Source organism: Leptinotarsa decemlineata, unplaced genomic scaffold, assembly GCF_025532065.1.
Source record: "Leptinotarsa decemlineata unplaced genomic scaffold, Ldec_3_MD MMD2_tig00000133_RagTag_RagTag, whole genome shotgun sequence".
Lineage (NCBI taxonomy): Eukaryota > Metazoa > Arthropoda > Insecta > Coleoptera > Chrysomelidae > Leptinotarsa > Leptinotarsa decemlineata.
Window position 1 is genome coordinate 543818 of NW_027412542.1, and position 19364 is coordinate 563181.

Consider the following 19364-nt stretch of genomic DNA (forward strand, 5'->3'; position numbering starts at 1 on the left):
ACATTTGTTTGTTTCAATGAAAATGCATCATCATATGAGAATCTATTCAAAAATATTAAACTGATATTTTATTGATTAAAAACTAATGATTTCATACAATTTGTTTTGATGTTAATGCAAATGCAATTTTACAAGTGTAACGTTTTTCTTGAATGTGGAAGATCTTATTTTCTTATAAAAGTAGCTTTCAAAACAAATGATACCCTCAATTTGATATGAGTTTTTTTATAAAAAATTATGAATATACTTCATTATTTCTCGTTATTATTTTTTCCTGTGTAGGAAGTATATCACTTTCTATGTATTATCGTGGAAGTGCAATATTGTACCTTTGGAGAAGTTCAATATTAAAAATCAACACAGAGGGCCCAGATTTCAGTTATTGAAATATTTAATGAGGATCCATCGATGCCAAATTAGTTGCAAGAATCCATCAACTTTGCCGTTGAACTGACTTGTCGCTAATAAAGATAATTGTACGTTGAAATAGCGAAATAACATTACAATAACGTATATTCTGAGGAAAAGTAGAATGTGAGCGAGTAATTCACTGTAATCGTTGATTTTCTATAGGTACTCAGTCCGTGAAGAATTCACTTCGATGTTCTTCCGGAAAGCTTCATCTTTAGATCTACTTGAAATAACCATTTGATTGACGTTTTCTCGTGATTTTCTAATGAGACATCATGTAATGACTATTCTGAGTATTAGATTAAATATCTAAACGTACAGGGTGGGCATATAGTTGACAAATACTCCAGAAAAATACTCGGAGTGGTTGATTATTTGAGTAATTTTCAACTTCCACTAATAATAGGAGAGCCCAATCGGGGTTTCAGGATTTACTAAAGCGCGGCAGATTAATATACAGGGGGATACCTTGTATCCGCTTAAGTACCTCCACCAAATATGAACCCCATATATAAAGCCGTTTGTGAGGGATGAAGGATCAGATTAGTAAAAAAAAAATTGATCATCAGAAATTCTCGAGCGCGTCAGATTAAGGTAGGGTGAGTTAATTACCTGCTAAAAAGTGTATATTTCCCTAATCTGACAATTTGAGAGTGACGTAAAGAAAGCACAATGTAAAGAAAGCAAAGTTGTAAAAAAATAACGTCATTTCGACATTCTCGAGCGTAGCTAATTTTTTTTTATTTTGAAGGAAATAATTCAAGGATAACGAAAAAATATATAATCTGACGATTTCCGCAAGCCGAAATAACAAAAATTCGTCGTTAAAGTTTAATGCGTGCAGTTGTGTGATACCTATATTTCCCTCTCCGAGTTTCTATCCCTCTATTCTCTATTCACTTTTTCTCTCTCACTCTGTCCCCTCTCTGAATTCTGTTGCCATGACGCCATCACAGCTGATCACAGAGACTCGTTCGTGATGAAGATGATGATTAATTAATCAATTAATTGATGGATACGTGGTAGGAAATCATAATGAAGTGACGTTAGTTACAAATAAAAGTGGTTAAAAACATAGAAATTTTCATTTCTCTTTTCTTCATTAATTAATCACTTGATTGTGAAAGACTTAATTTTTTTGAGCATTTTTTAAAAATTATTTTCTTATAAATACAAGTATTTTACTTAAAAAACATACACTTATTTATTTGCATGTTCTTTCCTGAGCATTCCAATCAATTAAGTTCAATGAATCAAAAAAAATAAAAAAAATATTGTTTTTGTCAGATTAAGCGAATCCCTCTAGGTAATCGTCAGATTATGAGACAGCACGTCTAAAACATAAAGATGAACCATATATATCTTAATCTGACGCGCTTGAGTATTTCAAAACGGCGAATTTTTTTTGCACATTATAATAATGGCCGCGAATTTGCGTCAAATCGAATCAGATTATTGAATGAGAGCTTTTTTTTGTTGCAGTTAACACCCCCTTAGAAAATCTGACACGCTCGATTAATTTTTTTTTCTTTTCAATTTTAACCCTTACGTACAACCACCCACATCATGCAAACGATCAGATTAACATACCAACATTATTAAAAATACGTAGGACATTGATGCTATCAATATCTGATGCGCTCGAGTATGTCCATGCAACAGTAATTTTTACATATTTAAAAATCTATAGTCGCTTCCCCCACCGAGAAGAAGGTATATATTATATAACATTTTTTCTTCTAATCATCTAAGCTTTGCAACCTAATATGTCTCAATGACGCTCGAGTAAATCCCCATTTTGCATCGTGGGCTCCTCTGCCATAATTCACTTTTGAAAAATTAAAATGGTGTTTTTTGTGGTAACTCGATTGATAGATTTGTCGCACTGAATAGATTAAAAAAATTGATGAAATAAGTTCAAGTATTACGTAAGCATATTTATTACATTATTACATAGCTCCCCCCCCTCATCAGCAAAAGTAAGAAAAGTTCTTAGTCCCCTCCCATGGTCACGTAAACATTGTACCTAAACATTAATTTTTCATTTTTCCAACATAGATAATGTGTGGGTTGTCATATTATGTGTAAAAAAGTAAATAACTGCTGACTTAATCAAAATTTAGACCCCGCGCCCCCCATGTGATCAAAAATAAGCAAAGCAAAGATCCCCCGCCCCACTAGAGTGCTTACATAAATTTGAATGGCCCCTAATTCACAAAGATAGTAAGTAAAGGGCAAATGGATGTAGTTGATATTGATTTTTCCAGTTTTTGATCGGGGAGATCACAATATCTTTTCGATAAAAATCCTGTGACTGACATATGATTCAATCCCATACGAATGTTTGGAATACAAACGGAATAGAGAAAACTGTTTCTTCGAATAATTCAGTGTTCATATAGAAGTATTTGTTTGGAAAGTTTTTTTCTCTCATGCAGTTCAATGTTTATATGAAAATGGCTGTTTCGAAAGGGCTTTTTCTTCCAGTTTGTGCCGGAAAGTTACTTCTTTGCATGATAAACACATCTTTGTATAGAGTTAATTTTTTGAAATTGATTGCTTTCTTCGTTTCTTTAGAAGATTTCCACTTTTATGTATCAAGATGGAGAAGTGGAAGGCCAAAAAATGTCTTTCCCAAAATTAATCTCTCCTAAAAATATACCCTTTTAATATAAGAAAATGTAACATGTAATTTGAGAAAACAAAAAATAATCAAATTTCGAAGATGAAATACACTTGAATATCAATAAATTAAATTGAATATTTCAATTTATTTTCCTTAACGACGATATATTGTTAGACAAAATGCTTTAAAATATCTTGAAAATGTATTTTCTCGCTAGCCAGCAACCCTCAGTAGTCGACAGTTTTGTAAGCTGAGATTTGAAGAGGTCTTACCTTTTAAGATGCAATTCCTAGCGGAGATAGAACAACTCTTAGTGAATACAACTCGTCCAGTAGCTGGGATCAAACTAACGTTCAACGGTTCATGAAATGAGTAGAATGAACCACTCATGCTGAATGAAAGGAAAAAGGATTGTTGAACTCCACCTATTGTCATTTCCTTCAAAGTTTAATATTTTCAAATAACTAATAAGAAAATGGTCCACCGAAGTCAAATCTAGAGATCTTTCTGGCCATTCAATAGGTTTCCGACTGCCAAATCTCCGAATATGGAATAATTGATCGAGGAATTTCCAAACTGGACGGTACAAACTCTTCAGTATGTCGTTATGGCTGCCGTAACTAATAGTCCCTAAGATCATTCACAGGTACGACTCCAGAGCTGCACATTTCAGCCTGGAAAGCTACATGTCATTTATGATGACCAGGACAGCCTCTCCTTACTATTGGGTGCAGTTAGTGACCCGCTGCCTCAGGAAAGCGTATCGTGAGACATACCTCCCAAGCCATACATTTGTGTGAACTTGGTAGCATAGCACATACCCTGGATCCGCCTCGGACCGCATCAGGATTTGATCTTTAAGGAGAGTTCAATTTTTTCCAGTTGATCTAAAAGATCACTCACACAACAAAATAATCGGCTTCGTGAAGAATCTTCAATGAAATGAATGGAACAAAATTGACCAACAAATTGGTCCGAACTTTTGAAAAATTCAACATGAAAGTGGCTGTCAAAACTGCTCGTACACTTCCACAACATAGGATTTCACGGCCGGGGTCATAATTAGACAAAACAAAATCCAGGATTGTATGCCGTGATCGAATGGAACGTTTCATATGCTTCTACGGCAGACATCATCAGTGGTATTGCTGCGAGGACGAATGGTATATGTTTCAATAAAGACAATAAAGACAAGTATTGGAAAGCCCGAAAGACGAGGCAATGGAGAAAGAGTGGAACTAAGTGGACTAATAGTTCGCTATGAGGAACATGTTTCGCAAATTTGGTTTCGTAGACCAGATAAGTCTGGTGTCGCTCAACAGGCATCAGAAAAAGGCTACAGAATATGTGAGTAATGTTTGAAGTTGCTGAGACCTGTACTTAAACATTTTTTTGATGTAGTGCCTTTGCTTTTCCTCAAAAATAATAATGCACGTCAAGCCTTTTTACTATCAGGAGTAATAAAAGGTAGTCAACAATACTCGACATAACATTATGGAGTTTCTTCGGCCTAAACAGCAATATTTCATACTATGATTTCATTAAGGAAATATTTTCGATGCTCGCTGGGCGAGGCAGGAGTCAGCCCTTTTACATCGTATGTATGTATCTGTATGTGAGATGAGAATTGAGAAAGTTAATACTCTCTGTAGCAAGAAAAAGGCGTTTTATCAAAGTGAATAATGGGTGATTAATCAACTTCTTTCAGGAACTGTGACGTTTTCATTAAGAATGGTAGATATTTCCTTGAGAAAAAATTAATAAATAAAAATAGAATAGAACCTCGTGTGAAGAAAAACCATGGTTAATTTTAAATTAAAGAGGGACGTTACAGTATAGTAATTAATGACAGGTCTACCAAAAACATTTTGACAATAACTAATGAAGTCCAATTGAAGATACAGTTTAAGTTAATGATTTTGTTTCAAGGAATGTGCAAGTGAGTGAGTTTTTGATTCGGAGATCCAACCATGTGAGACATTTTACTTGTAAAATACTATCGACTCGATCAGGAGCAGAACATACATGCCTACATTTTTTTCTGTCATAGAATCAAATCAGCTTATCCATGAAAAAGGCTCCCATTTTCACCTTAAAGGTGTGGTTTTAAATATTCAAGGGTTGGGAATTTTGGAACCTCTAGAAAGGTCTTGAACAGTCTAGAACATGAGAAAGCTTTCGAAAGCATGCCACAACATTCCAGAAAATCCCAAAACATTCTGGAATGTGGTAGATTGTTCTGAAAAACGTCTGGGGAGCATGGCTCAGGAATTGTGTTAACGGCGATCCAGGTTTACTTGAAATGGTCATAACTGGTGACTCATCATGGGTATGTGGGTATGACATCGACAACAAAACCCAATCGTCCCAATGGAAGATCCCAAGTAAGGCAAGACCAAAAATAGCACGTCAAGTTCGATCAAATATCAAGCTTTTTCTCACTATTTTCTTCGATTACCATGGCGTAGTACATCAGGAGTTCTTGCCACATGGTCGTTCGGTCAATAAGGAGTTATGCGCCGCTTGCGAAAAGCAAAACGAAGAAAACGTCCGTTATTGAGAAAATTCATGGCTTTTGCATTACAATAATGCACCTGCACACTCTTCATTGCTTGTTTTTGACCAAAAACAACACCGTATTGATGCCTCAGCCACCGTATTCACCAGATTTGGCCTTCTGCGACTTTTTTTCCCACATTGAAGAGATCCATAACACGATGGCATTAAGACCGAATCGCTAAGACAGCTCAGGGACATACCAAAAGTGCATATCAGAACTGCTCTCATTTTCACCTGAAGGGCGTGCTTTTGAACATTAGAGGACTGAAAGTTTTGACCTCTAGAGACCATTCGAAAACAAGCCACACCATTCCAGAACATCCCGGAACATTCTGAATGAGTCAAATGTTCTGGAATATTCTGGAACGTTCGTGAATGTCCCAGAAATTCCAGATCTTCGTGGAACGATCAAGGTATAAGTGGGTGTAGCCCTCTATCCTCATCCATGAAAAAAGTTCTCGGTTTTACCTGGAAGGTGTGCTTTTGAAGAAATAATGATTCGAATTTTCCTCTTCTAGAAATTTTAGGAACAATCCAGAGCATTCGAGAGAATTCAACAATATTCCAGAACAAACCAGAAACATTATGGAGTGTTCGAAAATAGTCTGGAACGTTCAGAAACATTTCAGATCATTGTGAAATAGTTCAGAATAGTATCAAATGCTGTGGAATATTCTGGAATATTTTGCATCATTTGAAGCCTTTTTTGTTTTGGCGTAGTAATGTATCTGTTGAGTAGGGAGGGTGAGTGTAGGCCCACAGCACTTAGGCCACATGTGAACCATTATACATCCTCCCGAGAAGTTGTCTTCCTAGACTGTCGTTTATCCTGTCCTTTCCAGGTCACTAGGAGACATCTCCTTTATATCGACAGGTGTAGGCCAAGACTCGTTGAATACAAACTCTCTTATTGACGATAACTCCGGACACTCACATAAGACATGCCTGACAGTTTCATCTTCCTGAGCATGGGTGTGACGTTTGGCTAGTTCCGCAATTGTCGAAGTCATCAGGCCGTAGGTGTCACTGGGTCCTAAAATTCTTAGTCCAGCCGCTTCCTTGGCTAAAGAGTCGGTAATGCGATTGCCTTCACTCCTGTCGTGCCCTTTAACCCACCTCAGAATAATGTTATCATCTACCGAGGCTTTGGCTAAATCTTCGTGGCACTCTAGTGCGTCCCACTGTCCTCCGACATTGCTCATAAGCCACATATGCTCTTTTTGCTCTAGTCTGTAGGTGAGAGTTCCATGTTAGCTGCCTGTCGAGGGCAGTACCAAGGTATTTTACCTCTTCAGAGTTTACTTTGCTTTTGAAGATTTCTGGAGGTTTTAAGCCCGATAAACTTCTTTTCCTGGTGAAAAGGACCCTCTCAGTCTTCTTGGGATTGATCGACAGTGAGTGTTTCTATTAGTTTGAGCCTATCATGCGCTCTATCGCATAGTGTGAGGTGATTAATCAGGGTATCCGTGGTAATGTAAATAGAGTACGAATGAAAGCATTAGTGCCACAGGTACATGTGTCGGTTGATATTGAATTTCAAAAGCAAAAATGAAAGTTATTGCATGACTTGAAAATAGTCATCATTTGAAGGTTACGGTTATAATCACAACTTATATCCGCAAAATTTTCATTTTTGGCACTGGAAAGTCGAAGAATTTATGGTGGGTACATTTTTATATCTCTAAATTATCATTCATCAGTTTGAGGCCGGTTAGGTTTTAAATGAATGGAGAAAATTCAAAAATCAACTTTCCTTATGATATTATAAATAATGTCGATTTCAAAGTTTTTGATTTTGTCTGTAGGTTTTTTACACTTTCTGCCTCGTAGTTTATTGTATTACAGTGCATCACATTCGCAGTTTATTGTTTTTTTTATTCAAGGTGTAGTTCATTGGTCTGGAAATGTCTAATTCTGAAAACAATTGATCAAGCTACCAATAAAAAGAGTAACTTTGTTTAAATTCATTCATCAAAACTCAATTAGTCTCCTGAAATAATCATCATGATTTCTTTTTGATCTTCTGTATAATTTCAAAGGATTAAATATACGTTGAGCATTATTATCAAAATTTATAGCCAATTCCAATTCCTAATGAGATGCAAAACACTTTGTGATAGAAACAAACTCCATTAAAAACATTACAAAAGGAACGTGTGTGGGCTCAAAGATAGAAGAAAATATCTTCAAGAATTTGAAATTTGTTTGCAATTAAGGCGTACCTCACGAAGAACAGGAGTTGAAAAAACATATTTTATTTCATATTAAAAAATCAATGAAGGTACTCAACTGCTAAATATGTTGCGCCTGTCCATTTTGGTACTTGTTTATTCAGTGAATAGTAATAAGGAATAGTCATTCTCAATTGCCTGTGGCGCTTGAACGTAATTAATTTTTGCGGAGAAACCGGAAAACTTACAGCTGCATGAAACCCAATATCAATTGAACATTATAGCACATTTCAATACTTGAGACACGAAAAACTACTGCTAAACTCTTGAAGAGGCATATCTGATTCCAGTATTGCTATCTCGGTAACGGTAAGACGTACAAGGTTGGTTGAATTGGACAAAAGTTTACTATTTTGGAGTACTGAAATAATCTCTTCTTAGATCGAGAATACCGAGAATATCCGCCAAAATCTAGAATTGACGAATTTCCTTTTTTGGGTCTACCTTCGAATTATACAAAAAAATGGAGAGAAACTTTTAATACAGTTGCATATTTGTTTAAATTTGATATAAACCAATTTGCAATGCGACGTTTCGTTCGTTAGATTTCATCATCAACTTTATTTGTATAAATACGGATTTCTAGTTTTTTCATTGATTTTTGTAGCTACTTTAATAAAAAATTCTGCTATTTATGACAATATATATATATATATATATATATATATATATATATATATATATATATATATATATAAATACGGATTAATGTTGGGGATGCAGTCAAAAATTGCTGGGCTGTTGTTTAAAGAATACTCTTTGTTATATGGTCGAGCTTTCGAGAATGTTTATTCCCTTTATCAAGACATCTACAATAAATTGATAACATTGAAGCAAAATTGTAAAACAATAGATAAAAAGTACTTACTAACTTGAGGTTATATTAAAAAGTCGAAAATTTCACTGAGAAACACAAAAAAGTCCTTTTCATTATGTAGAAAAGTGTCACACATTAAAATTTTTATGGTTTAAAGAAAATATATATATAAACTTTATTCAGAAATAACATTTAGAGGATTTGAAATTTGAAATTTTATTTTAACGGCCATGCATGGCACTTACTAGTGGCGTGGTAGCAACTAGAAAGAAAGGAAACAGGAAATATCTGCAAATTGATAATTGACATTATGACATTTGAAGTTTAAAATATATATATTTATATATATATATATATATATATATATATATATATATATATATATATATATATATAATATATATATATATATATATATATATATATTATATATATATAATATATATATATATATATATAAACATATATATATATGTTTTTCAGAGTTTGTCTACGAAAAACCATCATCAATATTTGTGTAGTCTCAAAAAGGTAGAAACCAACATCTCAGAATTCAAATATATATGAACTTTACACATCTTTTGAAAATTTGCTAGTAGAGATGAACGCCCATACATTCCAGGGGTTTTGTAAAACTATTGAAGAACTGTTCAAAAGGCAATTTTTATGAAACATAAATGTTTGTTCAACTAGTTTAATTATTAAATAATTTTTCTGAAGAAAGGTAGGCTGGATAACAGGATACATTTTTTCTTAAAAAATAATTGTTTTCTTGCCGTCGATTCGAATTTAATTACATTCTTCTTCAGGGCTCGCAAAGTAGTTTCTTCGTGTTGATAATAATACTATTTGAAAAACCATCAGACATATTACAAACATATTAAAAGAATAAAAAAACATTGCAACAACCAAATTTCCGAAACAACACTAACACAAAACGACATGACGTTTTGTGTTACCTGTTACCAAACTAATCTTTCTTCAGATTAATGTTTGTTTTGATGTTTTCTGGCAAATAAAAATAGTGGAGAAAATACTCATGACAGTAATAAAATGAATTGATTTGTTAACGTGAGCCATGAATTAAAAGAATATGCATACTTTACTGTCAACTACGTAAAATCGTTCGATATGTGCTGGTGTTCCCCAGGGATCCATATTGTCTCCAACCCTCTTTTTATTGTATACCAACGACTTATTGAAAAAAATAATAATCCAATATATTACTTTGCTGACGACAGCACAGTTGTTTCGTCATTCCATTTGGATTCCAGAACGTCGACGGCAGCAGGAAGTTGTATATCTTAATGAGGTCATTTCGAATTGGTGTAAATGTAACCAGATTCAATTCAATGCCACGAAAACCAGGGCAAACCCAAAAAGATAAATGTCTCCAAACAGGATATAACAATGTCTGGGCAGACAATTCCGCTTTCTGCTTTGACCAATATGTCTTGGCCCAATCATGTGGCTGGAATTGCAAAGGCTGCTTCTCAAAAGTTTGAATCACTGCTCCGAACAAGAAAACTGTACACACCTCAGCAAATTTTGATGTTTTATAAAGCTCAGATCTGTAATGACGTACAAAATGATAATAACAAAAATAAAAATCGTCTGCACTGTGGAATTAGATTTCTTAACCGGGAAATCCTCGTGAAATCCCACTTAGCTGTCACCAGTGTAACATCTACGGGTTCTTATATAGCTGGGTGACCAGTGAAATAATACTTATAGCAGAGGTAATAGGGAGCGAGCTACTCTTGTCCATAATGCATAATTATGCAGGAGTTATTTTATTGCATAGATAGTTGCAGTCTGACGTAAATAACCTAAAAACACAAAATACTTTAAAAAATGGCGGACGGAAGTGCCGCCATTTTGTGAAAAACTGTTTGGGCCTGTATCTCCTTAATCGTACACTTTAGGCCCATAATTATAAGGACCTTTTTTGAAGATAATTAAATTTACTTCCTTTTTTGTTCAATTTTTTTTTCGTAGTACTCACCGTTCACGACTTATATTATTATTACTTTTTGTTTAATAGCTTTTTTACCGATATCTCTTCAAATAATTATTTTAACAATAAATTATTTATAATAAAACTTTCGAATCTATAAATTTTCTACAACTTTTATTTAAACTTTTTTTCTCTAAAGTTAATATTTTCGAAGTTACAACGCGTTCAATGTTGTACTACCGATTACAAGGTTATTAAGAACGAAGTATGCATCGAATTCGATACATAATAAAAAAAATATGAATTATAGCATTTTCTTGATTTAATAAATAATAAATAATTAAAGTTCTTACCTGCAAAAAATTGCGATTACCCATTGAAATTTTTTTGTATTTTCTTTTATACAATTGAATATTATTTTAATTAATTTAGAATATACGAATAAAACTGTAAATTAATACCTATTCCCCCTTTATTATAAGCATGTTGTAAATAAACAAATATCTAACCATTAAATATGAAGTTTTCTCAGGAATTTAATTAAAAAAGCCTTTGAACACTTTTAGAAGAGAAGAGAAGAGTCTGGTGGTACGCCAATATTTCTCAAAACGTCAAGTGGTACGCAGGTGCAAAAAGGTTGGGAACCCTGCTCTAGCGGTTCTAATCTAATGTGAATCGCCACTTTCGCATAGGCACCACTCTTAAAGAGCCTTTAGGATTTTTCTGTAGTACTTATGTTTTGTCCTTAAAAAATATAACAATTCAATGAAAAAAGTTAATAAATGCCTGGAAATTAACAGAAACGTCTTTGAACCAATTTCAAAATGATGGTTTTATATTTTGCGTCCAAGTATGCTCCACTTTTGCATTTCAAAATCTCATTTAGGTTTTCACTGTGAAACTTCTTTTTATCGACGACGATATATATTGGCGCCTGATGATCGATATTATTTGTTTTGGGTATCGAAAACTATTAGCAATAAAAATGTTCAAGAGCTGTCTATATTTTTTTACGAATCAATCACGGCAAATTATATCAGATCAACTATGTAACACTTCCATAAATTTCCCAGTATATGGAACCTCGTATCGCTTAATGAAAAGAATGGGCCATCAATTCTATTATGTCAATATGTATAATAAATAAATCTTATTTTTTGCACAAGACAATATTTCTTGCTTGCAACCGGTCGATAAATACTCAATAAAAAGTTAATTGCTTTATGAAGCTAATGAATTCGTAAAAGCAGGTATATTTTATATGCGGTACCACAGACTTATTGGCAACATTAATACTTGGTGATAACTCAAATGATTTGTATCCCACTAATTGCCTCTAATCAAATAGAACATTCTTTGGATAGTTAGTTACACTAGCATATTTGTATCGAGAGTGTTTAACAAATTAATAGGCTCGTGGTGAAGTAATGAAAAAATAGAAAAATCATTATTACATTTCCGCATATGGTTTTAGTCTCGCCGTTTTGTATATTCATGACGATTCCAAGGAGACTCTATATCAACATTCCAATTCAATATAGCCGTTTTACAGATTTTATACATTTTTCAAAATAGCCAAGTTTGATTTGTTGGGTTTTCTTTGTCCGACGCATGGTTTTCGCTCAAAAAATTAAAAATCGCTTTACTTAAGGATAAATTCCTTAAAAATCTGATGCGGTATCGTGCATCGACTGAAAGCAAACTAAGAGATCAGATTTGTTGCAAAATGATTGAGGATCTAAAAGGTATTTGTTTGTTGTCAGATGCACTGTTCTCAATTAAAATTACGTCATAACGCAGCACCGCTTAATAATTTTTGAAAACATAAATTTAGTTATCCTGGAATAAATGACGTGTAGCAGAATTTATTTACTGCACCTCTTGGAAATATGGAGTTTGTCGATATGTGATTTTTTTTAAAGATTAAAAGCAGAAAAAACAGCGTACCCACCATAGCAATAAAAAACGAATTCTCTGTATGTACAAACGTCAGTAGCTAATATTGATGTTGGTTTAAAGTAAGGTGTTGGTGTTAAAAACTGTCACAGCGCGTTTTGATTGATTTTGAAGTGTTATTGAAGTTATTTTGGTAGTCCGCTGTTTTTCTGAATATCAGTAAATATGGTAAATTATACGAATGCGGAAATGGCGCAAATGCATTACGTATATGGCCTTGCCGATGGTAATGCAACAGAAGCCAGGCGCATTTATCAGGAAAGATATCCTAATCGTGCCTTACCAGATAGCCGAACCTTTTCAAATATTCATCGTCGACTTGGGGAAACTGGTAGTTTCAAGAAAGGGACTCCGGAAGGTAGACCTTGTGTAGTAAGAACCCCTGAAATTGAGGAAGCGGTGCTGCAAGAAATTGAGGAACATCCTGAGACGAGTACGAGGAAGATCGCTAGAACTCTGGATATTTGTCATCAAATTGTTTGGCGTATTTTGGTTGATTTTTTGTTATACCCATACCATATTTCAAGAGTGCAGGCATTGCTCCCCAGAGATTTTCCACAGCGTGTGTACTTCAGTCAGTGGTATCTACAAAGTATTGCACTAAATCCGCAGTTTGAGACACAAATTTTGTTCACAGACGAAGCAAATTCTTCTCGGAATGCCATTCAAAATTTCCATAACAATCATGTGTGGGCTGAAGAAAATCCCCATGCAATAACCGAAACCCATTTCCAACACCAATTTTCGGTTAATGTATGGACAGGAATTATAGGTCTACCAGGACGCCTTGATGGTCGTTCTTATTTACACTTTCTCGAAGAAGACTTACCTGGGTTATTGGAAGATGTACCACTTGCGTTAAGGAATCGAATATGGTACATGCACGATGGCGCCCCTGCTCATTTCAGTGTAATTGTCCGAAACCATTTAAATACAGTTTATCCTAATCGTTGGATAGGTCGCGGAGGACCTCAGCAATGGCCAGCAAGATCCCCCGATCTTAACAGTTTAAATTTTTTTTATGGGGTCACCTTAAAACTCTTGTATAAAACTTCCGTTAATACTTTAGAAGATTTAAGAGAGCGAATAGTTGCCTCGTGTGAAACTATACGAAATACGCCGGGAATATTTGAACGGGTGCGTAATTCCATGCGTAGAAGGGCGGAAGCATGCATACTAAGTGCAGGTGGCCACTTCCAACAATTTTTATAATCAGTTTTGGTATTATTACTAATCAACAAATTTGTGCTATTCGTTTAGACTTACTGTCACAAAATAAAATAAAACTCGTTTTTGTGAAAAATTTATTTTTCTACAGATTATGTTTTCAAATATTATTAGGGAATTGGAAATGCGTTATGAAGCAATTTTCAGATTCTCATTCATTTTAGAATTGATCTAATTTCTTAATTTGCTTTCTGTCGATTTTTATTTTTTTGAGTGAAAATCATGCGTCGGACATAGAAATACCAGGAGATCAAATTTTCTCAAAAATAAATGAGGATTTTAAAAATGATTTGAAAAGAAAGCATTGGCGTAGTACTTCTTCCCCAAAAATATTCAATGCGAAACCCGTAGGGATGCCACTGTTTGAAAAAATACAAATTTGTGTACATCAGAAAATGTGCCTTGAGGCATGGAACATATGTACCAAATATGCCAAAGATGTCTACAAAATTATCTCAGTTATTATTAAAAAACTGATTATTTTTGAAAACTTTGCCACCCTGTATCTCAAAAGTTAAGGCGTTTAGGACATACGTCCATAGGAAGTTTTTTTTCTTAAAATGGGTCTAAGAATTACCTCCTTACATATTAGCATGTGTTTAAGGAACACCCTGTATACTGTCCATTTGTGCTACTAATCTTTCACTTTTCTGTTTCTTCAGAATAAAACATTAAAACTTTATATGATCTTTGGTATGTTCTCCTGTTTCATTTGAAGGCTCTCTTCAGATAGTTCAATTTCTATTCGAGAAAACTCACATAAAAAAAGTCGACTTCTCTTCCTGATCATTCTTGACCTCCAACCTGAAAAAGGGTAAATTTTTTTGTTTTACCTACGTTGGGTCGAGTAAACGTGATGGCTAATACCTACTGTACACCTTTTACAGTACAAAGAGCTTGGATTTTATATAAATTTGGTTTACCAAAGAATAAAATGTTTAAATTGATAAAGACGACTGTAATATCAAGAAATAATCATTGATTCCTGTCATTTACTAAAATAAGAAAATTCACGAAAAATGCCATGATATTCTGGTATTACAAAATACTTTTTCTATTGCAGTATTGATTACCATGCCTGCAGAATGCTCCTACCTGATGAAACCTACGAGCAAAACGCTCTGGTGGCTGGACATTTATTGGCCATGCTCAGGATGTACGACGATTTTCTCTCGCATTACAGGATTCGACCTGAATTCTTCTGCAGGTGAGTTCTAATCACAATTATTCCAGTTATTAGGGGTGAGCCTGATATACTTTTTCGCAAATCAAAACTGACTTGGAGACAAACAAAGTATTTGCACAAAAGTTTAAGTCAGTTAATTCATTTGTGCAGGTTTATTTGAATTTCAACTAGCAATGCGATGTTATATTTGTTTCAGATATAGAGAAAAACAAGCACTGCAGAAACGGTTGAGTAGGGTACTAGCAGAAACCAAGCCACGGCGAGTGGGTTCAAAGCGGAAAGGTAAGAATTCACCTAATAAAAAGTTTAAATGGGACCTCTGGCGTTGAATAAATCCAAAAACAAACACTTTTCCCAATCAAAAGTTTTCTTTACTACTGAAAAAGTCAACTTGGTTGGTGAGATGCGCGTCGAGAAGGGTATTGCATTTCTGGTGATTGGAAAAAGGATTTCATTATACGTACGCTATGCTATGACTGAATATAATAGAGAAATTTCATCATTTCGGACTTCCATTGTCTAATATAATATAAATTAATTTAAAATCCCTGAAAAAAAAATAAAAAAATTAACCGAAAATAACAATTTTATTAACACTAAACTGAAATTACACGGAAATAACATACAAGCTACAACCGGAAAAATCAAAAATTGAAATATTAAAACAAGATGAAAATTAAAAAATATTATTAACAAAAATGAAAAATAAAAATAAAAATTAAAAGATTCCAAACCAAGTTACGTCACAATCCACAATCGTCTTCGGGTGATAACTGGACCTATTCCTCCGAAATCTGACTATTCATAGGTCATTCCCCTCTTTCCTCTTTCCGCTTCATTGGTTTTAGCGGGAGATGACCGTTTGGCGGGAGTTGGTCGTTTTTCGCTTGATAAGAGGTTTCCATATGTTACGTATCTCTACGCTAGCTTGACTAAATGCATTGTTGGACAACATATACGCGGCTTCCTTGAATTTTCTCCTAAATCAGTGTTCCTCTTTGTGGATGATTTCAGCTTGAGCCCATTTGATATTATGTTGATGAGTCCAAACATGATCTACTATTCCGGATTTGCTGGTTTCTCCTCGCTGTGTGTGTTTCTTGTGCTCAGCAATGCGAACTTTCAATGGCCTCTCAGTTTCACCGATGTATGATTCTCCGCTCTCGCAGGGTATCCGGTCAATGCAATTCTTGGAATCGCAGCCGCATTTGGTGGATTTTTGTGAGGCTGCTACGGATAGTGTTCCCAGATCTGAAGCAGGTCCTAATGTTATACTTGGACCCTATCCTTCTTATCCTTTCCGATAATCCTCTGATGTAGGGAAGTACAAGTACTGGTTGTGGCGGCTTCTCTTCCTTGTGGAGCTCTTGCTGTCTTCTAGCTAAAGCCTCTTCTACCATCACTTTGGAGTAACCATTCCGTTGAAGGTCATTTTTGATGATGCCTATTTCTTTTTCGAGACCTTCCTTTGTATTACAGAGCTCGAAAGCACGGTCTAGTAGAGTCTTGATGATTCCTCTCTTAGTCGATTGATGGTGGTTAGATTTCTGGTTCAGATACTGTCCTGTGTGAGTGGGTTTTCGATATACAGATGTTTCCCATTTTGTGTCGGTCCTCTTCACCAATACGTCTAAGAAAGGCAACTCGTTGTGGACCTCCTTCTCCATTGTGAAAGTGATGGAAGGACTTACGTTGTTGATGTGCTTCAGGAAAATGTCTAGTTCTGCATTCCCATGGTTCCATATTATGAAGGTGTCGTCTACGTATCTCAACCAGATTCGGGGCCTCTTGTGGGCTTCTTTAATGGCCAGAGTTTCAAACCACTCTTCTTAAATGTTTCTAATAGTTGTCAGTAGTTATTATAAATTGGTTTTGTTTACATTAAACTTTCAGGAATATTGATATTAGTCATATATGAATCGAATGATTAGGGGTATCTGGAATGTTTTCGTATAGTTTTTTCGTGTAGTTTAAGTACATTATAATGTAGTGTATTGGTCGAAGCCATTGGATTGGTTATTTCATACAAATCATTCAAAACCTGTCATGTTCCTGATATCATTTTGATTATTAGATATTTTACTATGATAGTAGTGCCTCTTCGCTAATTTGATAATATTATAACCCTATTATAAACCTATCATAACTTGTAATGTTTGACAATTTTTATATTTCTACGAGTTTCAGGAACACCATATATAACATAACAAACATTCGTTATGGAATTAAATCAGATATCATAACAGGATTTCTAAGCATTATACTAAATTAAAGGTGAAAATTTCACTTACATCTGTTTTTTACATAATGTTATCTAGATTGGTAATTCAGAGTTCATATAAAATTATTTATTCCGAAAGGATTTTTCTTTCTTGTAATTAAATGTTTATATGAAAGTAACTGTTTCAGGAGGGCTTTTCCTTCCAGTTTGTGTCTTAAAGTTACTTCTTTGCATGATCTGAACATCTATCTATATAGTTACTTCTTTTAAAACTGATTGTTTGCTTCCTTTCTTTGGAAGATTCCCACATTTTTGTATCAAGATGGAGTAGTAGAAAGTCAAAAACTTTTACCTATCAAAAAATCAAAAACAAAGTGGAAAATTATGACTAACGAAAGGAAATAATAGTTATTTATGTATCAAGGGAATTAGGAGGGCCTTAATTACCGATGGCAAAGTTTGCGTCCCGAGGGCCTCTGGCTCGAGGGACAGCAATAGCCTGAGGTTATTAAGGCTCATTAATTCCCGTGGTACATAGATAATTTTATTTCTGACCGATTTCAATAAAATTTTGTTCATTTTTAAAACGGAAAAATGTACCAATTCATTACCTTCCCGGTATATTTGAATCAGGTACCGTTGATTATAGTAGAGTTTTCTTGTTGCTAGGTTGTTGCTATGTTACTTGTTTATAAACAGAACTTTGTTATCAAGCTGTGTTTGCGGTGAAAACGTGTTTTCTACCCCAAATATAATGGAGGATATTTTGAAAACAGCTGAACAAGCAAGAGAATCATTAATTCCATCGAAAAGTGAAGCCGTATACCAAAAAGAATACAAGATATATCTGGACTGGCTGACACGGAAAAATGTTATGCCAAAAGATGTCACTGAAACTGTATTTCTGGCATATTTTCAAGAACTGGTAAGGAATTTTCTATGTTTTTCGGTAGATTTGGTAGTAATTGTGTTTATTCGTTTCAGTCAGAAACGTATAGTCCGAATTCTTTATGGACTAAATGGTCAATGCTAAAATCGATGGTGACTATACATGAGAAACGAGATATCACCAAGTTCAATGAACTACAGGTTTTTTTGAAACGGAAGAGTAAGAGTTATAAGCCGAAAAAGTCTGCTGTTTTATCTCCTAAAGATGTTATCAGATTCCTAAAGGACGCTCCTAATGATATTCATTTATTGCATAAGGTAATTTTTTTCTTATTTTTCTTTTTGTGTGTATTTATTTCCTTTTTTTTGTTATAGGTTGTTTTGATTATGGGTTATTTTGGAGGATGCAGAAGTAAGGAACTTTTGAATATGAAGATATCGGATATAGAGGACCGGGATTCCGTTATGGTAGTGAACGTACCGGAAAGTGAAACTGGTGTATCGAAGAAATTTACAGTTGTGGATGAAAAAGAGTTCTCCGCTTTGCCTTTATTAAGAATTTATATGTCTTTGCGTCCTAAAGGTATTGAACGATTTTTTTTGAGCTTCCGACAAAATAAATGTACATCTCAGCCAATTGGAAAAAACATGTTTGGGAAAATCCCCAGCAAAATCGCAATGTATTTAGGATTGCCAAACTCATCTTCCTATACGGGACATTGCCTTCGTCGCACTTCTGCTACTGCTCTAGCCAATGCAGGAGCAACTATGACTAACTTAAAAAGACACGGAGGTTGGAAAAGTTCCACGGTGGCGGAGGGGTATTTGGAGGGTAGCATCGAATTGAGAAATGAAACGGCGCGTATGTTGTCTACTTTGTCATCAGAAGAGGCAGGTACCTCGACTGTAGTGAACAGAAGCTCCAGCCATACAAAAGAAGAAATTGTTTCCAGTGGCGGAAGTAATTTTCAGGGAACATTTCAAAATTGTACATTTATTATTTGTAATGACGTGAATAAATAAAATATGGTTCAGTTTTCATTTCTATTTATTTTTACTTGTGAAAGGTAGAGGGAATTATAAAATCTATAATGTCCCAAGGGAGTTATGACCCTTTTTATTGATAGCGTAACTATGACGATATAAGCTTATAATATCCCGGTCAGAAATAAAATATCCAAGATTCTGAAAAGCTTTTAATACATTATGAGTTACACTGATCAAAATATTTTTTCACGGTTAGTTTTGCAAATATCTTAAAACAAGTTTCCAGATGCGAGATGAG

At 34.5% G+C, this 19364-nt stretch overlaps 2 protein-coding genes across 2 annotated transcripts in view; both read left to right on the forward strand.

The window, feature by feature from the left end:
* Nucleotides 1-19364, forward strand: part of dachs (unconventional myosin-IXb-like dachs) — a 174047-nt gene that overhangs the window by 2554 nt on the left and 152129 nt on the right. The window contains exons 2-3 of the mRNA XM_074172453.1: nt 14848-14991; nt 15167-15252. Coding sequence (XP_074028554.1) covers nt 14848-14991; nt 15167-15252 — 230 coding nt within the window. The remainder of the gene's footprint in view (nt 1-14847; nt 14992-15166; nt 15253-19364) is intronic.
* On the forward strand, nt 17600-19239 carry LOC141481240 (uncharacterized). Its single transcript, XM_074172456.1, has 3 exons — nt 17600-18116; nt 18176-18397; nt 18455-19239. The coding sequence occupies exons 1-3, from the start codon at nt 17946-17948 to the stop codon at nt 19100-19102; spliced, it is 1041 nt and encodes a 346-aa protein (XP_074028557.1). The 5' UTR covers nt 17600-17945; the 3' UTR covers nt 19103-19239.

Bases quoted from the DNA above. Each gene is read 5' to 3' on its own strand.
- LOC141481240 (XM_074172456.1), top strand. From the start codon at position 17,946: ATGGAGGATATTTTGAAAACAGCTGAACAAGCAAGAGAATCATTAATT. The intron at 18,117-18,175 runs GTAAGGAATTTT...TATTCGTTTCAG, and splicing joins TGGCATATTTTCAAGAACTG to TCAGAAACGTATAGTCCGAA. The intron at 18,398-18,454 runs GTAATTTTTTTC...TTTTTGTTATAG, and splicing joins ATATTCATTTATTGCATAAG to GTTGTTTTGATTATGGGTTA.